General features: G+C 36.4%; 1 protein-coding gene across 2 annotated transcripts in view; it reads left to right on the top strand.

Annotated features, from left to right (window-relative positions):
- Positions 1–14,467, top strand: part of TAX1BP1 (Tax1 binding protein 1) — a 73,683-nt gene that overhangs the window by 49,621 nt on the left and 9,595 nt on the right. Inside the window, exons 13-16 of one of the 2 annotated variants that reach the window (XM_046020333.1) lie at positions 1,726–1,851; positions 4,465–4,536; positions 10,662–10,845; positions 11,194–11,342. In XM_046020333.1, coding sequence (XP_045876289.1) covers positions 1,726–1,851; positions 4,465–4,536; positions 10,662–10,845; positions 11,194–11,342 — 531 coding nt within the window. The remainder of the gene's footprint in view (positions 1–1,725; positions 1,852–4,464; positions 4,537–10,661; positions 10,846–11,193; positions 11,343–14,467) is intronic. The other variant, XM_046020334.1, reaches the window with a different exon arrangement.

Genomic DNA, 14,467 nt, shown 5'->3' with positions numbered 1-14,467 from the left:
GAGCCTTCCTTCTGTAGAAGGATTGATTGATTGGAAGAGCTTTCCCTTGAGTTTGGAGTAGTTGTTTATAAGGAACTAAACTTTTTTCATCAAGTCTGAAATAATTATAGATGAATATTTTTTTAAATGTCATTTTATAATGTTACTGATAGAATGTGCTAAAGTTAAAAATTTCCTCAAGGTGTTTTCCCCCCACAAGCCTACCTTTTGTATAGTTTGTGTAAATTCAGTCATATGGCTTATACTTTTTTTGGTCCTCTTTCAGCATAATTAATTTGAGATTTATCCATGTTGCTTTTATTGGTAGTTCATTCCTTTTTATTGGGAGAGTTACGATCTTTTGCTGTTTTAAAAATTGAGTTCATTTTGTTATTTGTTTTATTTAATTAATTAATTAATTTATTAATTAGAGAGAGAGGTCACAAGTAGGCAGAGAGGCAGGCAGAGAGAGAGGGAGGAGGAAGCAGGCTCCCCGCTGAGCAGAGAGCCTGATGCGGGGCTCGATCCCAGGACGCTGAGATCATGACTTGAGCTGAAGGCAGAGGCTTAACCCACTGAGCCACCCAGGCGCCCTGAGAGAGAGAGAGAGAGAGAGAGAGAGAGAGAATGAATCTTAAGCAGGCTCCATTTTGTTCTGAGAAATATTTACCTAATCCAACTTGTAGAGATTTTCTCCTATCTTCTATGAGTTTTATAGTCTCAGGTTTTTCACATTTAGGTCTGTTTTCATTTTATTTTTGTGTGTGGTGTGATGTGTGGTATGTATTGTAATGGATATTAACTTGATCTAGCGTTTGTTAAAAGACTTTTCCTCAATTGTATTGCTTAAAGCATATTTTTAAATCTTTACTTTGAATATAAGACATTCAAAATGAAATTCCCCAGTTTACCCTTTTGTCATGATTTGAAACCTTCTGGGTTATAGAGGAGAAGCAGTGTATAAGAAGTCAGCCTAGAGGCCCCTGGGTGGCTCAGTTTTTTAAGTGTCTGCCTTCAGCTCTGGTCATGATTTCCCAGGTCTTGGGATTGAGCCCCACGTTGGGCTCCCTGTTCAGCCGGGAGCCTGCTTCTCCCTTTCCCCGGCACGCTCCCAGCTTGTGATCACTCTCCTCTCTGTGTCAAATAAATAATAAAATATTTTAAAAAGATAAACAAAGTCAGACTAGAGATTATCTTGGTCAGGAAATGCCACTGTCTGGAAACAGCTGTCATTATAATCAAACTAGTTTTTATTACCTCCCTTTGCAGAAGTAATAAGTGCTTATTGTGAAATCTTATGGCAGTATAGAAATAAAGAATAAAGATGGTAAAAGGTACCATCATGATCCTGATTCCAAGAGATAAGAGATATTAATACTTTATATTTTTCTACACAGCACTATATAGAGATCATAAAAAATTGTTAACTTTTTAAAAATAGGGTTATACCATATATTCTGGTTTTTGCAGCATACTGTTTTCAGTTAATGTATCTTGACGTTTTTACTTGTTAATTTGTAGATCTGTGTTCTTTTAAATATATACTGTTCAATTTTAGAGATTTAAAATGATTTGTCCCATCTTCCACTGACATTTGGTTTTTTCATTTGGGTTTTTCTTTTTTTTTTTTTAAACATTTGGTTATTTCAGTGTTTACTCTGTTACAGCACATCTAAATATGTTTATATAGATACTGGTTTTACTTGGATTTAAAATCTTTTGGTAATTATGCTAATTTTCGTTTAGGATGAGAAAACAAAATGCATTAAGTATGCTGATGAACTTGCAAAAATGGAACTGAAATGGAAAGAACAAGTGAAGATTGCTGAAAGTGTAAAACTAGCATTAACTGAAGTAGAGGACAGTTACAGAGTAAGTTCGGTATTTGTATAGCTTGAAGCACAGTGTACCTGATACTTTTGTGAATATGGTAATTTTTACCAATCTAATGGACAGTTTCAGTATAGATAATTGGAATTTGTATTTTTGTGTATAAATAAAAATATACTACGTATTTAGTTGAGTGTATTTAATTAACTATGAACTGAGAAAATAAATACTCCTGTGCATTGCCATTGTGGGTTTAATTTTTATGCAGTCAGTTGGGTAATTAAAATTATATTTTAAAATCATGCTTAGTTTCTAAGGAAACGTGATCATTTCATTATCCTGTTTACTTAGAAACGAACATAAATGTGTATGTAAAATTAGGGCCTTTACATTTTTGTGGGAGCATAGTAATATATGATCAGTAATTTTAAAATTTATGTAAAAGTTACTAAGTGATCACCAGATGTGTTGTGATCCTAAAAAATACTGCAAAGTGATACAATCTTAATTAAAATTATTTTTGCCAATGTAACATTAGGCAACAAACAAGCCCAAATGGTAAATGATATTTGTAAGACTGTTAGAGAAAAAATTAGCAGGCTGTTTCCGCCAATTAGTAGGAAAATATTTTTGTTTTAAGGAATAAAGTATAATGTTAACATATTTTGAAATAGATATGTAACTAATTTGCATATTGTGTGTGTGACTAAAGACCAGGAAGTTCTAAATGATTTAACTTTGCTATACTATAGCTAATTGTACTTACAATCTAATTTTTAAATGTGGTGTTCTTAAAGGCACTAAGAATTTAGGTTTCCCCCTAAGGGCTGAAGAAGGTGGCACATTATAGGTAATTTTACTGGTAGTTCTTTTTTATCTTCATTTACTGGCAGAACGAAAATTCCAAACTTTTAATCATGAGTTCATTATTTCTGAGAACCCTGTGGATATTGTTTCAATGGCTGGCTGCTTCCCTTAATATTTATTAAGTGTGAATACTGAATTTACATGAAATTTTATCTTTGCATATTGACTAGAAAAAATAGTAAAATTAAAGCCTACTATATAGAGAGAGCTAGCAAGCGCTCACTATGTTAGCACTTATGTGGGTGATCAAATAAGTAAGGCGCAGTGCTGTGTATGCTTAAGGAGTTTATAATCTAATAGGGATTGTTAGAAGTAGAATAGTGATACTCACAACTCTTAGACATTCACGACCCAGGTAATCACCTGCAAACCTGTGGGAAACTAAGTAATGTTTTTATTTTTTAGTTCATTTAGTTCCTGATAAAAGTCAGCATCCAAATTAAACATTACAGATTATGCAACTGGTATAAGTGCATAGTTTTTTATTTAGTGCCCTTCCCCTTATTTTGTACTGTTTAGAACAGATACTCACTAGACAAGGTAAAATGGGATGATGTTCTATGTGAATGGTAAGTCTAATTAATGAAGTATCATAGGGCTGTTTCCATTGGAATATTTAGGAGTTCAGCATGAAGAAATCCAACCTTTGAAAGACCAAACTGGAGGGGAGGGAAAGCAGAGCTGGGAAAAGAAAGAAGCATCACTCTAAGTAGATTGAAAAACATTTATGTAAGTTTGGAGGTGAAAAGTGGAGAGCAGCATAGCCTAGAAATTTTGGGCAGTCTGGAGTAATAGGACTTTAATTTCTGTGGTGGAGTAGATTGGACTTAAAAACTAGATCAAAGCCACAGTTTTGGGGGTCCTAAAATGGATTTTGGGTGCTGTTTGCTCCTGAGAATTTCCTAGGAGCAAAGGGACCCAACTACATTAGGGTTTTTTGAAAACAGTTGGGTAACCCTGAGAGGATTTATAGGTGGAAAGGTGTTTGAAGGTAAGAAAATTAGAAGTAGTTTCAGAATTACTTGGTAAAGACCACCCCCTTGGGTACCTTACCTGATCACTTACTATTGAACAAGACATGAGTCTATCAAGGAAAGTTTTGAAAGGCATCCTTAGGGAAAAATAATCAAAAAATAAGTTTGTGTTTGTATTCATAATGTGGGTAAGTGAATGAATGACTTAAGAGACTGAAAATGTTGGGGGAGTGGAGGAAGAAGAGGGAGGAGTAAGTGTTATAACAAAACTTCCTAGCTTCAGTCACAGTGGGCTCTGAGATTGGTAATAGCTGTTAACAAAAGTAAGAAAAGTAGGTTTGGGGCCTTTTGCCCTTAAACTGTGGAAAGAACACTGAACATATGTCACCCATCTGTTAAAAAGACAGGTTTGAAACTTGGGGAAGAAAGATTTGTGCCACGTGAGTTAATACTTGTGATTTATTCCCATGGGGATTATAGTTGTGAAGGCATAGAAAAAGAGTTTTGGGGGGAATATAGAGGGAAGCTGAAGAAGAAATTTTGGAGAAAACTCAACATTTCTAATTGTGAAGAAGCAGACGCAAAAAAAAAGCATGAGAGGATGATACTGTGGGTGAAATTTTACATAAGCTGTGGGCGAAGTTGTATGAGTAAGGGAGTTGGTCAGTAATGAGAAGTAATGTAGAGATATCGGAGAAATGCACCAAGAAAAATACACGGCTGTGGTAATAGGAATTTTGATAGAATGGTATAGACTAACTCTTGTATAAGGAGAGAGTAGATAGTGAAAAAGATTAATGATTTCTTTTTTCAGCTTCAGTTGGCAGAGAAAGATAAAGAAATAAGTGGTCTAACATCTCGTTTGGAAAACCTCTCCAGGGAAAAGGTATTGAACAGTGTACCTCAAAAATATTTCAGGGGTGCCTGTGTGTCTGTTATGTGTGTCTGGTTTTTGGTTTGATTGTTTATGTGTCTGGTGCTTGGTTTCCACTCAGGTCATAGTCTCACTGTGTGTGGGACTCTGCTCTCAGCACAGAGACTGCTTGATATCCTTGCTCTTCCCCTGCTTGTGCACGGAAGGGCGGTGCGGCGGGGGGAGATGCCTGCCTACGTTCCCAAATAAATAAATAAAATCTTTTTAAAAAAAAATTCATGACAGTGAATGACAATACAGCTTTATGAAGACACCCATCTTACAGTCATGTGAGGGTGGCTTTGAAAAAAGTTAAATGAATAAAGACTGAAACAGATGTTAGTACTCATAGTGGAGAATGTCTTCAGTTAAATAATTCACACACACATATATATATACGTATACATACAGATATATCTAGATCTAGATATATGTGTATGTGTATATATATATATATATGTGTGTATATATATGTCCCCCCACCACTGTGTTACATTTATATGTTGGTGTGTAAGCAGTGGTATGTTTTGAATTAAGGCAGTTGCACCAAAGTGCATTGGTATGGTTACCATATTCATCTTACGTATTGCATTCACAGTTAAAAAAAAAAAATCCAGTTTCACTTATGATGAAAAGTAAAATAATCTTATTGAAGCTTGACTTTGGAGTGTACATCTTTTTAGTGTTCTGGGTTATGAAATTGGGAGTACCCCCAAAACACTTTTACCTAATGAAGCATGATGGTTATCTTAAGGGAAAGCACTTGTGCAGTTGTTTGGGTTGTGAGCTGCACTAGCTGCTCTTTTCGTAAGGTATCATTTCCATGTTAAAAGAATGACTAATAGACAAAATCTGGTTATTCAAAGTAGGGTATTTGGCAGGTATTTTCTTGAAAAGAAGTGAAGCAATCCTGTTAAAGGAAAAACAATTGGTAGTATTTGTTGCCAGTGATAAAATTCAAGATTCTAAGCAAAAGCAAGAATTTTGGGAATCTGGTGTCTACTATCATGAGCTTGATAATTCCCAATGCTTACATTTCTTTTTTCTGTGCACACCCATAGATGTCTGTGTCTATCTTCCTGTCTTCTTACCTGACAGTCGTCAGTATGAACTCTTTGGTCAGTGGATTAGAATTTGTTATGTTCGGGTGCCTGGGTGGCTCAGTTGGTTGGGGGACTGCCTTTGGCTTAGGTCGTGGTCCTGAAGTCTGGGATTGAGTCCTGCATCAGGCTTTCTGCTCGGCAGGGAGTCTGCTTCTCTCTCTGGCCCTTCCCTTCTTGTGCTCGCGCTCTCTCATTCTCACTCTCTCAAATAAATAAATAGAATCTTTGAAGAAGAAATTTGTTATGTTCTTAATTTGATTTTCCCACAGTCCTAGATTTGGTCAGTGGGAGCATTTTCAAGCTGGTCCCTGATATGCCCCAGTATCAAAAGGATTTGTTGATTTTTTTTTGAGCACATAATACTTCTCTGGCATTGCAAGATATTCTGGTTCGTCTTATACCCTTATTAACTCATCTTTAGAATTGTCTTTTTTTTTTTTTTTTTTTAAAGCTAGAAAGATGTCCTGGTCCAGCCCTGGAAGAATTAGTTCTTTTTCCAAGGAGTTTCTGGTTCTTTACTAGTGGGAGATGGTATTTATAAACGAAAATATGGGCCCTAGCTGTGTCCATGATTTCTGGTGCTCTTTGCTTCTAGATCTTTTCAGTGGGCAGAACTGAGAAACATCATTTTTTAGATATCATGAGTTCTGGTCAAACTCCACATGGTTCTTACTTGCTTTCCTCATTTCCTATTTGTATACATGCCTTCCACACTGAGAATCCTGGTGTCCAACAGTACCAACACATATCTACTCATTTGCTAAATCTGATCATCCACATGAAACACTTTAAGAATTGCTAGAGCCATATCACTCTGAGAAATATGCCTGTTAAGAATAGAATTTGAGGGGTGCCTGGGTGGCTCAGTGGGTTAAAGCCTCTGCCTTCGGCTCAGGTCATGATCCCAGGGTCCTGGGATGGAGCCCCACATCGGGCTGTCTGCTCCGCAGGGAACCTGCTTCCTCCTCTCTGTCTGCCTGCCTCTCTGCCTAGTTGTGATTTCTCTCTGTCAAATAAATAAAATATTTTTAAAAAAAGTGTAATGAGCGTTAAATGACTCATGATTCATTACACTAAAAAAAAAAAAAAAAAAGAATAGAATTTGAGATTGTTTGAAATTGTTCTTTTTTTTCCCGTCTCCTACACTTGAGCATATTCAAATAGCTTTTTCTTTTCTCCTTCCTTCACTCCCCCCTTTTCTCCCCTTTCCTTTTCAGTGTGTGGTAACACAGAATGGCAAGTGGGTTAAAAAGATTCCTGCAAATAAACAGTGGATTAAAGATAATTAAAACAGAACAAATGAAGAGTGAGAAAATGGTTTTTTAAAATTTCTGGCATGAGGTTTGGTCAGGTGTATTGGAAAGTTAAAACAATGATGCTTCTAATCAGATCTGACAAGAAGTTGGCAAGGAATATATACATAGGGGTGCCTGGATGGCTCAGTCAGTTAAGTGTCTGCCTTCAGGTCAGGTTATGATCCCAGGGTCCTGGAATCGAGCCCCACATCAGGCTCCCTGCTCAGCAGAGAGGCAGGCAGGCAGAGAGAGCAGGCTCCCCGCTGAGCAGAGAGCCCAATGCCGGGCTCGATCCCAGGACCCTGGGATCATGACCTGAACTGAAGGCAGAGGCTTATTAACCCACTGAGCCACCCAGGTGCCCCTACTACTTTTTTTTTTTTTTTAAGATTTTATTTATTTGACAGAGGGAATACAAGGAGGGGGAGGGGGAGTGGGAGGAGGAGAGGCAGGCTCCCCACCAAGCGGGGACCCCTGTGCAGGGCTCTATCCCAGGACCCTGGGTTCATGACCTGAGCTGAAGGCGGATGCTTAATGACTGAACCACCCAGGCGCACCTATTCCACGTCGTGTTTATCCATTTATATATGGATGGACGTCTGGGTTCTTTTCATAGTTGGCTGTTATAGACCTTGCTGCTAGAAACGTTGGGGGTGCGTAAGTGACTCTTCGGATCACTGCATTTGTGTATTTGGAGTAAATACCTAGTAGTGCAATTGCTGGGTCGTAGGGTGGCTCTGTTTTTAACTTTTTTTTAAATTTTATATTTTATTTATTTGACAGAGAGAGATCACAAGTAGACAGAGAGGCAGACAGACAGAGAGGAGGAAGCAGGTTCCCTGCGGAGCAGACAGCCCGATGTGGGGCTCCATCCCAGGACCCTGGGATCATGACCTGAGCCGAAGGCAGAGGCTTTAACCGACTGAGCCACCCAGGCGCCCCTGTTTTTAACTTTTTGAGCAATCTCTGTACTGTTTTCCAGTGCCTTTTTGTTTTTAAAAATACCTTTGAAGAGCAAACCTTCTAATTTTGGAAATAGTCTAATTTAGCAATATTTTCTTAATGGTTCATGCTGTTTATGTCGTATCTTAAATTTTTGCTTAATCCAAGGTTATAAAGACCCCCCCTCCTTTTTTTCCTTTCACTGGATTTATAGCTTTAGCCCTTATGCTTAGATTTATAATCCATTTGAAATAATCTTGTTGGGGGGGGCACTTGGGTGGCTCAGGAGGTAAGCATCCAACTTTTGATCTCATTTCAGGACTTGATCTCAGGGTCGTTAGTTCAAGACCTGTGTTAGGCTCCATGCTGGGCGTGGAGCCTACTTAAAAAAATAATAAAGTAAAATACATTTTTTTTTGTATGGTGTGATATATAGTCAAAATTTATTTGTACTGAAACAATACATTATATGTTAATAAAAATGTACTTGTAGATACCCAATTTTTTAAGCTTATGTTTAAAAGACTGTCCTTTTCCTTCATTGAATTTCTGTATCTCTGTTACATTAACTGTGAGTATGGGTTTCTTTTTGGACTCTGTCTTTTGTTTTATTGATTTATATCAGGGGTCTGCAAACTAACATCTGCAAGCCAAATATGGCTCATGGCCTATTTTGTAAGTAAAGTTTTATTAGCCTATGGCCATGCCCATTCATTTAGGCATTAACTATGGCTGCAGCAACAGAGACAGAGTTGAGTAGTTCTGACAGAACTGAAATACAAAGCTGAAAATATCTACTATTAGGCCCTTTATGGAAAAATGTTGCCAGACCTTAATCTGTCTATCTCTGTATCAGCGTTCTCTTCTCTTGATTTTATCAGTCTGGTCTACTATCTCTCAAGTGTAAGTCTTCCAACTTTGTTCTTTTAAAAAATGAGCTATTTCAGGACCTTTGTATTTTAGGGTTCGTTGAATGTATAGATCAGTTTGGGAGGAACTTATAAAAATACCAAGTTTTCTGGTACATGAATGTGGTGTATTTTTCTGTTTATTGAGATTCCCTTTAATTTCTCTCAGTGTGTTTGTTTTTAGTGTTCAGGCTTTGAACATCTTTTACTAAATTTATTCCTGAGAATTTAATATCTATTGATTCTGCTATAAATGATATCTTTTAAAAACTTCATGTTTATTGTGTGTTGCTTACATATTGAAATGCAGTTGATTTTATGTATTGATCTTGTATACATTGCAGCCTTGCTAAATCTCCTCATTCTCCTAGTTCTGTAGATTCCTTAGGATTTTGTACATATATGATCATATCCTCTGAATAAAGATAATTTTATTTCTTTTCAGTCTTGCCTTAATCCACTGTTTAGAATCTTCAGTACGATGTTGAGTAGAAGTGGTGAGAGCAGACATCTTGCCTCATTATTGATCTTAGGTAGAATCATTTGGTTTTTCACTGTTAATATTCACTGTAGGGGGGGCGCCTGGGTGGCTCAGTGGGTTAAAGCCTCTGCCTTCGGCTCTGGTCATGATCCCAGGGTCCTGGGATCAAGCCCCACATCGGGCTCTCTGCTCAGCAGGGAGCCTGCTTCCTCCTCTCTCTCCCTGCCTGCCTCTCTGACTAGTTACAATCTCTGTCTATCAAATAAATAAATAAAATCTTAAAAAAAATATTCACTGTAGGGATTTGAACTGTCTTTTTTTTTATATTAAGGATGTTCCTTTTTATTTCTAGATATCTGAGATTTAAAAAATATATGAATGTCTGTTGAATTGTGTAAAATGTTTCTTCATCTGTTTAAATGATCATATTTTTTTCCCATTAGTCTGTGAACATAGTGAATTATATTGATTTTTGTATGTTAGCTAAATTTGCTTTTCTTGTGGTAAAAAACCACTTGGTTGGGGCATCATGATCCTTGGGTCCTAGAATCGAATTTCATGTTGGGCTCCTTGCTCAATAGGGAGCCTGCTTCTCCCTCTTCCTCTGCCTGCTGCTGCTCTTGCTTGTGCTTGCTCTTTCTGTCAAAAAATGGATAAATATTTAAAAAACAAAAACAACCCTCATAATTATGTTATATTCTTTGTAAATATCGTTAGATTTGATTTCTTAAGGATTTTTGCATCAGTAATCATGAGGGATGAGGTCTGCAGTTTTCCTGTGATGTTTGACTTTGGTATTAGAATAGTATTGGCCTTATAAAGTAAGTTCAGAAGTATTTTTTTGTTGTTTAAGATTTTATGTATTTGTCAGGGGGAGAGTGCATGCACACACAAGCAGGGGATTGGCAGGTAGCCGGAGAAATAGGCTCCCTGCTGAGCAAGGGACCCAGATGTGGTTTTTTTTTTTTTTTAGTTTTGAGTTTATATGGGATTAGTATTTTTAAATACTAAAAAGTTTCTTAAATGTTTGAGTTTACTAGAGAAGCAGTCTGGGTTGCTTTTTGTCCTTTGGCTTTTATATTAATAACTAAGTTGTAATTATTAATAACTAAGTTGTAAGAAATTCCGAGTTTCCTCTTAGCTCAGTAAAAAGGGCAACTTCTTGGCACAAATAAATTTGAAAATACGTCGGGCTTTATATGTTATATGTGGAAGGGACATTTATGAGAAGTTCGAGAACTAGACTTTTAAGTTTTATTCTTTAAACATAATAGGGAAATAATTTTATTATGTAATTAGCTAAATGTTTAATGCAGCCCTTACTATGAAATATTTTAATGCTTTCCACCTTTGTTTTTGTTAATTTTAGGAACTTAAAAGGAATCTAGAAGATCAAGCAGAAAGGAAAATGGAAGGTCAGAATCCCCAGAGTCCTCAAAAGATCTCACAGTGTCTCAACACATGTGCAGAGCAAAATGGTCCTGTTGCCACAGTGCCACATACACAGCCAGTTCTGCAGTATGGTAATCCTTATGCAGCACAGGAAGCCAGAGGTTATTAAAATAATTTTGGTTTGGGATTAACTGAATATGGAGTTTTTTGGTTTGTATCTATCTTAATGAGAATTAGAGAACTACTGGTATAGTTAACTCTAATAGAAACGTTATCTTGTAACTAGTAATTTTAATGTTTAACAGTAACTGGGTTCGTCAAGGAGTCCTGCAGCACAAATGAGTAGTCTATTTGCTTATTACATATATTCTTATTTTTAAAAATCACTTGGGTTAAAAAGACATCATTTTTTGATGCATAAAAATGGTTCTTTATATCCTGTTCATCGTAGCTGTACATGGAGATTCTAATTATAGTACCAGGTTTCACTTCCAAAATTTTTATTTCAGATGGAGCAGATGGTGCTTTTTATCCAGATGAAATCCAAAGGCCACCTGTGAGAGTACCTTCTTGGGGACTGGAAGATAATGTTGTCTGTAGCCAGCCTGCTCGAAACCTTAGTCGGCCCGATGGTTTAGAAGACCCTGAGGATAGTAAAGTAAATTGAACTTCTATTTTCTGAGCTTGTTCCTTTTCTTTTTTGTTTCATGTAGAGAGTTCTGTTTGTGGAAAAGAGTGTGTGTGTGCTTGTGTATACATGTGGTTGTTTAATTTTTGGAAAAACCTGCTTGTATTTAAATTTAAAAAATCAACCATTAATATACATCAGGATATCTATACTGATGTAAAAGATTAAGTTCAGAGAATGACCTCAATATCGAAGTTATCAGTTTACTCTTTAAAACAATTTTTTGAGATATAATTTAGTTCAGGTGTATAACATAATGATTCAGTATTTGTATATATCATGAAAGGATTATTATAAGTGGTTAAATTTGTTATCACACATAGTTAACAGATTCTTTTATTTCCTTTGTGATGAGAACTTTTAAGATTTACCCTCAGCAACTTTCAAATATATGATAAATTATTAGCTGTAGTCACAGTTTAATTATCACTAAGTAATTTACTATGTTCTTTTGATTACAGATGTAGTAGGTTGGAAGAAGCAGTGTTAATGACTATATTATGCTTTAGTGTACTGCATCTTTTAATTTTAGCATTTATACCCCACTTTAAATTTTAAGGTGGACTATATTTTCTTCAGAAAAGAGAAATGTAGGGACGCCTGGGTGGCTTAGTCCATTAAGCATTTGCCTTTGGCTCAGGTGATCATCCCAGAGTCCTGGGATTGTCCGATATCAGGCTCCCTGCTCAACAGCAGGGAGCCTGCTTCTCCATTGCTTGTGCTCTCACACACTCTCTCTCTGACAAATAAAATCTTCAAAAAAAGAAAAGAGAAGTGTATTATCATAGTTCTTTTTTTTTTCTGAGAAAGTCTTTTAGATATCATTAGTATTTAATAATTTTTCAGCAACCCATTATTCATTAATTTGAGTTAGTTTGTGTAGCACGTCATTTTTATTTTTAAGAGATTTTTTTTTACCATTTAATAAATAAATTCTTTTCCTCACAACAGTTTTTTTTTTAATTTCCTGTGCATTAAGATGAATTTAGAAGAAATGCTTTATCGTGCTCTTTGCAAGTACAGCAGTATCATGACCTGTTTCTCATTTAATCTAGTTTGCTGCATTTAATTGCTATTAACCTTTGCAGAAACTGATCAGTGTTCAGACAGGCATGATTTTAGCCCTAGTGCTCAACACCCATAATGGAGAAAAATGTATTTCTCCCTCTTGCCTTTTGGCCTCCTATGTCCATTACTGGGAATAATTAGGAAAACTGTCAGAACTTTTGTAGCCTATTTAAGGTCTAGAGTATAATCTTACTGCTTTTTCACACCTTTACTTCACATTTTGCATATTTAATCTGATCATTCTTGGCACAGATGTTACATGTGACAAGTCCTTCTCTTCCATAGTCATCTGCTTCAGTTTAATTAGCGGAATGTTCTTTCTGATCTGTGTGCTTTGCCCTCCTGCAAACCCATGAGAAGCAGTGTTAGAGTCTTGTGCTCATTTGCTGACATGCTTAGATTTGGTAATGAGATGGAAGGACTCTTAATAGGCAACACCTTGGATATGGTATTTTGCCATCAGAAGATTTTTTTCACTTTAGACAGAAACTAATTTTTATGTACATTTAGACTTTTTGAAAAATCTTGCGTGACAATAACAAAAATCACTTGAAAGTGAAATATTTTAATGAATAATTTCAGAATATATGAAGCAGATTTGAGTTGACCTGTTCCTGTTCACTGGTTCCTGCCTTGGGAATAATTAAGAGCCACAGGATCTCAGAGTCAGAGTTGAGGCTGCCTTTCTCCAGCCTACTCCAGTCATAAACTTGCCAGATCTCCTTTTTACACCAGAAATAGGTCAGCTATCAGATCAGATGCCTTTTGTGACTCCCTTTTCCCTAATAATTGCAATAGCAATAACTACAGCATCATAATTATGATGATGGTGATGGCCCCAAACACTTCTCCAGCTCAATTTGCCAGCTAGTGCTTGGCTATTTAAATATGTTAACTCATTTGTTCTTTATAGCAGTCCTGTGAGGTAGGAACTATTATAGTGTTTTCTTTTGTAATGGAGGAAACAGAAGGATTAACTGGCTTGCTTCATCATGCAGCTACTGGTTAGGGTACAGTCAAATGAGGATTTGAACCTCATCAATTTGGCTATAGAAGCTATGGTCCTAACCACCGATCAGTCTATCAAATACTAAGCCAGAGGTTCCCAAACTTTCAGTTCATGGCACCTTTGGGGTGTCTAAATTTTTTTTATGATACTCTACAGGCCAAAAGAAATGCTTAATATATTTCCTAACAAATGTAGTAACCATTTGAAAAAAAATAGTGTATACTGAATTGAGAGATTCTTAATGTTTTTCATTAAATAAGCACAGTTACTAATGGGATGTATATGGTTGTTGACAACTCTAAACCTACTCAAACCTTGGAATTAGATTGGACAGACCACTTCTTCTCAAAGATAAGGTGTCAGTGAAGGGAATGTTGAAACTGTGAGCTGTCTAATGTTGAAACCGTGAGCTGTTTTGAACTAGTTGCTCATGTGATACCTGACAATATGGAGTGTTTCTGCATACTTCATTAACTTAGAAAATTAAAACTATCCCACAGTACCCTGTAAGTTTGATATGGTGCCTCAGCTATGGGAACATGGGTCTAAGCCCTTGCTACTCAGAAATAACAGTATGTGGAGCAACAGGTTTGTTTGTTGTTTTTTTTTTTTTTTCCTTTTTTTTTTTGTTTTGTTTTCTTTGAGGGAGAGAGAATCTTAAGCAGGTTCCATGTCCAGTGCTGAGCCTGACAGGGCTTGATCTCATGACCCTGTGATCGTGACCTGAGTCGAAGTCAAGACTCGGATACTCAACTGACTGAGCCATCCAGGAATCCCCTTCAAGTTTTTAAATTTTGATGAAGTTAAATTTATCCTATTTTTGCTTGTACTTTTGTTGTTAGATCTCAGAAACCATTGCATAATTCACAGGAAGATTTGTCCCTGGGTTTTCTGTAGTCTTTGCTCTTAAATTTAGGCTTTTGGTCCATTTAGAGTTAATTTCTAAATGTGGAGAAAAATAACACTTGAGAAGTAATGGAGATCCTGCTTTTTTTTTTAAATTTAATTCCAGTATAGT

This window comes from Meles meles, chromosome 10 (genome assembly GCF_922984935.1).
Source record: "Meles meles chromosome 10, mMelMel3.1 paternal haplotype, whole genome shotgun sequence".
Taxonomy (NCBI): domain Eukaryota; kingdom Metazoa; phylum Chordata; class Mammalia; order Carnivora; family Mustelidae; genus Meles; species Meles meles.
Note: the sequence above shows the minus strand (reverse complement) of the source record. Positions and strands in the feature narration are given on the sequence as shown.